Here is a 5,758-nt window from a genome sequence, read left to right as displayed (position 1 = left end):
GTCCGCGGCCCCCGCGGCGGCCGAGGAGGAGGAGCGGCAGGCGCGGGAGCGGATGCTGGCGGCGCGGCGCGGGGACGGCGCGGAGGGCGCCGAGGGCGTGACCCTGCAGCGCAGCATCACGCTGCTCAACGGCGTGGCCATCATCGTGGGCACGATCATCGGCTCGGGCATCTTCGTGACGCCCACCGGCGTGCTCAAGGAGGCGGGCTCGCCCGGGCTGGCGCTGGTGGTGTGGGCCGTGTGCGGGGTCTTCTCCATCGTGGGGGCGCTCTGCTATGCGGAGCTGGGGACCACCATCACCAAGTCGGGGGGCGACTACGCGTACATGCTGGAGGTCTACGGCTCGCTGCCCGCCTTCCTGAAGCTCTGGATCGAGCTGCTCATCATCCGGCCCTCCTCGCAGTACATCGTGGCCCTCGTCTTCGCCACCTACCTGCTCAAGCCGCTCTTCCCCACCTGCCCGGTGCCGGAGGAGGCCGCCAAGCTCGTGGCCTGCCTCTGCGTGCGTAAGTACCGACCTCGGGGTGGCGGCGGCGGGGGCGGGGGCGTGGGTGCCCCGCGCCGCGCGGCTGAGGCCGCCGCTCCCAGAACCCACGTGGGTCTCATTCATTCGTGTGCCTTGGGAAATCAACGGTGAGTCAGCAGGGTCCCAGCCCTCAGGGTCCCCGAGACGTTCCACTTCCTCAGCCGCTTCATTCAGAGAGGCTGGAGCACACGTCCCTGCCTCTGGATAGCGTCCGCTCCGGGTAGTGTCTGAAAACACATTTACCGTTTGAGGTTCTCGGTGCTGACCGCTTATCACAAAAATTGTAGTCAAAGAAAAAAAAAAATTCATTCATTTCTGCTCTCCAAAGCGGCTTATCAGGAGTCAGCAGAGGCTGGCTCATACAAAACCGGTGGGGACAGAATTCTGAGTTGCTGGGTTGGGCAGCAGTGTCAAAGTTAGTAGTAAAACGGGGGAGTTGGCAGCAAATTAGATTTGTGTGTGTTGGGGGTGGAGGGTGGGTTTCGGGGGTCCCAAGCTGTGCAGAGAAACAGCCCCTGGTCATATTCCTAATGTTGGGCATGGTCTTGGTATGTTGGTGGGCACAGTCCTGGTTCGTTCTTCACCCATGAGTGCTTTCCAAAAGTCTTCTCGTGGGATTTCAAAAGAAATCTTTTGTACCAAGTGCCATGTGACTTTCCTGTCCTTTTCGGCTGGGGGGCGCTTTTTACACCTGCCCCTTGGCCCCCCTCTTAGGAGCCCTGCAAGGTGGAAGCAGCCAGCCTTCCAGAACTGCCTGCCACCTGATTTGAGAATTTGCCCGAATGTTGATAGTGGGTACAGGTCCGGGGTGAGCAGGGCTCTGGGCATTCAGGGCCGGGGTCCCAGCCAGGAGACTCAGGGACCGGGCCGTTACTGGGAGTGGCTTCTGATCGGCAGTGCCTGCTGGTGCCACGGGGATTCTGGCGTGTGTGGACCGGGTTGCCCACGGGAGCCACGCTGTAGTGTAGGGGGAGGCACGTTTCCTACAGTGGGGAGTCCAGGAAGCAGAACCCCACGTGCAGCTCTGCTCGGCTGCCTGACATGACACGCTTTGCTGAGACCCTGAACCGAGCAGCCACGCCGGCTGAAGGAGCGTTATTTGCCTTTTTTGGGGCGGTCTCGCTCAGTGATGTGAATCTCAGCTTAAAAAAAAAACTTTGGTCTAAATCGAGGGAGAGTTACAGCAATAGTCGATCTGCTTGAACACAGGAAAACCCGTGGCTTCTGGTAGGTTTGAGATGAGGCTTTTTATGGGATGACACATTGGGCCGTGTAGGGAAAAGCCCGTCTAAAGGCAGGACGACTTTATGATGCAATATTATTATTACAAGACGATTTAACATCCGGGCCTAGAACGTAGTGAAGTAAATAGTATCTTTAAAGTGCCTGTTCTCTAGTTTTTAAAAATAAATCCCTTACTTTTTTAAGCTCTTGGGTTTGAGTAGACGGATTGCAGGGGGACTGTGGTGGGTACAGCCTTGCCAGCCGCCCGGCGCCCCCACCCCCCCACCCCGTGGCGCTGTGGCAATGCCAGTGTGAGTTGTGAGCCGGGGCTACAGTTTCCACGTGGCGATCAGCCCTTGTGGCTCTTTTTCTCTGAAGCACCTCGTGGGTGGATGTGGGTGGCTTTCTCCCACGGAGAGAGGATTTTCCATTACAGAATGGGACGCACCGCAGGCAGAGCACTAGTCTAGAGCCTTACTCCGTCTGGAAAGGGCCAAGGGCTTGTCCAAGGCTCACAGAACTCAGAGCTTGCTGGCACAGGCCGCCCTGAACTGAGCAGGGAGAAAGGTTACGGGTGTCCAGGAGGGCAGGCCTGTCCTTATAGGGGCACGCGGAAAGTGTCTGAGTGTTCTTCAAGTATCCCACAAAGGCCCGGGTTCTAGAATATCTGCTCAAGAAGAAGGGTGCTCCGCACTGCTTTCCGCCCCTGGCGCATCCCTGTGGGACCCCATGGAAGGGCCTGGTGGCCCGTTCCTTCTAGCAGCGTGTCCCGGGTGTCAGAACAAAGCTGTCCGTTTTGCTGGTCGGTCTTTTGGTGCCCTGGGCATATCCTACCGTAAGCTGCTTTCTGCTGCTTAAACAGTGGTGTTCTGAAACAGGTTGGCTTTGGTGCATAGACTGGTCCTGCTGTCTCGAGATATCGGTGGGAATAAAAGCCCTTTTCTTGTAAGTCTGTCCGAGATGACCGATAATGGGGCCCCTCCATAGTGTGGCTCTGGGGTTTCTCGGCGGTAAAGGTGAGAGAAACTCGCTGCGTTCGCCTTTCCCGATGGCCGTGTGGCGTCTGGCCTGAGTCTCGGTTCACATTCTCGCTCCACGGACAGTTGGTGAGGTCTGCTTGAAACCTCGATACTGCTGGGTTCGCCTTCTGGGCGGAAGTCACTCAGACCGGAGCTGAGATTCTCGCCAGCCTCACTTGGCTTTTGACAGTTTTTCTGACCTCCCTGTGTGGGCTTTCTCTGCAAAATGGGTCCAGTGTTGGCGGCACCTGGGTGGCTCAGTCGGTCAAGGCTCAGGTCACGATCTCACGGTTTGTGGGTTTGAGCCCCACATCGGGCTCCGTGCTGATGGTGCGGAGCCTGCTTAGGATTCTCTCTCTCTGCCCCTTCTCTGCTCTCTCTCTCTCTCTCTCTCTCTCAAAATAAATAAATAAACAAAAAAAATGTTTTTAAACTGAGGCCGCAGCGAGAGCTGACCCAAGGTCCAGACGCCTGCTTGGGTCTTTTATGTCAAGGGAGAGGCACCCCTCTCATAGTCACCCCTACCCTGCACACAAAGGTGTCAGGCAAGTGGCTGCAGGCTGCTGGGGGCCCACCCTCCTCTCCCAGTGGGTGTGTGGGGGGGGGGGGGTGGGTACTGGGCCCACTGGGAGAGCCACAGCTCAGACTCACTTGTAGAACTCGGAGTGGTCTCCTTCAGGGTGGTGGCCTTTGTGGCGTCTGGAACGCACTCTGATCTGCCTTCTGGTGCGAGACACGTGGGGTGGCTGTGCCCTGCACGTGAGCAGAGCTGGGTTCCGTCTCAAGAGTTCCACTCGGACGTCCCGGTCTGACTCTGCATCTGTGAAATGGGAATGGGTCACGGCCCTGCCTGGTATTAATGAGCTCGGCACACAGAGTCCCCAGTTCACATGGTGGCTGCAACTTATTCTCAACGCTGCTCTCTGTCTGGTGTTCACCTTTCACCTCTCGAGCTACCTTAGGACTTGGTCTGTTCCAGTTCGGCAGAAAGAAGGAGGGAGGGAGAACGGAGACAAGGCAGGAAAAAGCCAGAGGTGAACACCAGCGTCCCCTCTGGGGCTGGGGTCTGAGTTGCGGAATGCCTGTCACACAAATCCTGTCACACAAATCGTCCCTCCCTGCCTCAGGGGCAGGAGACCGGCTGTCCTGTAGGTGAAGGGCACAGATAAGGGGTGGGTTTGGCTGGCTGTGGGTTTCGGCCTGCTGAGGGTGAGTCCATTGGGATGATGGCCAGTGGGGGAGGGGAGGCCATGGCCGTACCCCCCCCCCCCCGCCCCCAGTCTTCTGCATCAGCTCCGGGCAGTGACCTGCTCCTGGAGGCGTGAGACCCCTACTGCACAATGTGTAGACCACTGTATCGCCTGCTTCAGGGCGTCTGAACGCCTCCTGGCCGCCAGGGCCAAATCCCTCTCTGCACGAGGCAAAGGCTTCTGGGTATTTCCAAGGATCTGGTGTCCCCAGAGTCGCAAGCTGTGAACTAAGTGCAGATGACAGCCCAGTCATGAGCACTGAAATCTGCCTTTCCCAGCCAGACACGAACGTGCTCCGGCCGCAGAGCCAGTCACGCCGAATCACGGGACTGGAGCTGAGGCCTGTGGGGTACTTCACAAAAGCGCGTGACCTCAAGAGAAGTGGGAGACGCTGGGTGGGCATTTCTGACCCTGTTTTCCCCGGGTCACGGACCCCCTTTGATAATCCAGTGGAATGTGCAGACTCTGGGCAGAAATGCGTAGCGGGTGTATTAACTCCAAAGCGCGCCCAGTCACGGGGCTCTCACGCCCCTGCCCGCAGACGGTGGCGGGGGTGGATCTGACGTCTCCAAGCCGGCGGTGCTTGAACTCACACCTCTCCTCACAGGCTCCTGCCCCAGCCTTTGAAACCAGTGTTCTCCTCCCCTCTCTACAGCCAGGGAAACTGAGGCAGCGGTGGGCCGAGAGCCCCGGGGCTATGGCACTGTCCGTGCTGAACTGCCTTTTCTCACCACGTGTGTGGGGACACCAGGCCACACCTTTGGCGAGAGCGGCAGATGCCAGGGTCGCCACCTGCGGGCGCCCGGTCAGCCGGGGTGAGGAGACGTGGGCCCCGACTTGCTGGGAGGTGCTTTTCCCCCTGACCGAGCCCCAGAGCCTGGATGCAGAGCCGCCTAGGGAGCCTGTCCTCTTCTCTCCAGGTCTTCACCTTGCAAAGTAGGTTCTGGAGCAGGGTGGGTGGACCGCTGCCCCCCAGCGTGCGCCCCTTCCTGTGCCCACGCTGACCTCCAGTCCCCATGCCCTTTCTGTGACCCATAGCAGGTGCTGGGAACCAGGGGTGTACCTGATTCTCCGCCCTCAGGGGGCATGACCTTCACGCCCTCATCTGGATTGCCGGCCCAGGGTGCCACCCAGAGCGCATTTGTCCCCACCCTGCCCCGCCCCAGACCACCGCCCAGTCCAGCAGCTTCTTGGCTCCCGGCAGAATCCTGGACTCTTGCTTGGAGGCTGGCTATCCCAGGTGGCTCTCCAGCACCCGCGTCACACACGCCTGTCCCTGTGGACCTGGGTCACACCCACCCCTCCCGCTAGGTGAGGAATGGGCACCAACTTCCCATTCCTGCTCCTGGCGCGTGTTTGCAACCTGATCTGTGCTCCCGAGTCAGCCTGACCTTGCTTGCTGGCAGACATCTGGCGCTGCTGGGACCCAGCTGATTGTCTGTGATTGTCCGTGAGTCCCTCAACACGTAGCCAGTATAGAACCGAGGCCACTGCCCAGAAACATGAGCCTGAAGCCCCCTGCGACCTTCTGGCCGGCCTCGCGTTTGTCCAGGTCTGTGTGAGCTGCCCGAACCTGGCACAGACACATTCACATCCAGCCTGAGTTATCTGGAAGGCCCAGGGCTGCTGCAGAGGCAAGTTCTGTGAGTCCCTGGGGCTGTGTGACCTGGGGCTGGGCGCTTAGCCTCTCCGGGCCGGTGTTTCAGAGCTCAGAGCAGGGACGCACAGGCCGATCCTGC

The 5,758-nt window shown here is 59.4% G+C and overlaps 1 protein-coding gene across 1 annotated transcript in view; it reads left to right on the top strand.

Moving 5' to 3' along the window:
• Position 1: 1 nt before the first annotated feature.
• Positions 2 to 5,758, top strand: part of SLC7A5 (solute carrier family 7 member 5) — a gene marked incomplete at its 5' end in the record, with an annotated part of 31,580 nt that continues 25,823 nt past the window's right edge. The window contains one exon of the mRNA XM_040443423.1: positions 2 to 506. Coding sequence (XP_040299357.1) covers positions 2 to 506 — 505 coding nt within the window. The remainder of the gene's footprint in view (positions 507 to 5,758) is intronic.

This window comes from Herpailurus yagouaroundi, unplaced genomic scaffold (genome assembly GCF_014898765.1).
Source record: "Herpailurus yagouaroundi ecotype Mexico unplaced genomic scaffold, PumYag 190, whole genome shotgun sequence".
In the NCBI taxonomy this organism is placed as follows: Eukaryota; Metazoa; Chordata; class Mammalia; order Carnivora; family Felidae; genus Herpailurus; species Herpailurus yagouaroundi.
The sequence above is the reverse complement of the archived record's forward strand: the minus strand, read 5'-3'. Positions and strand labels throughout refer to the sequence as shown.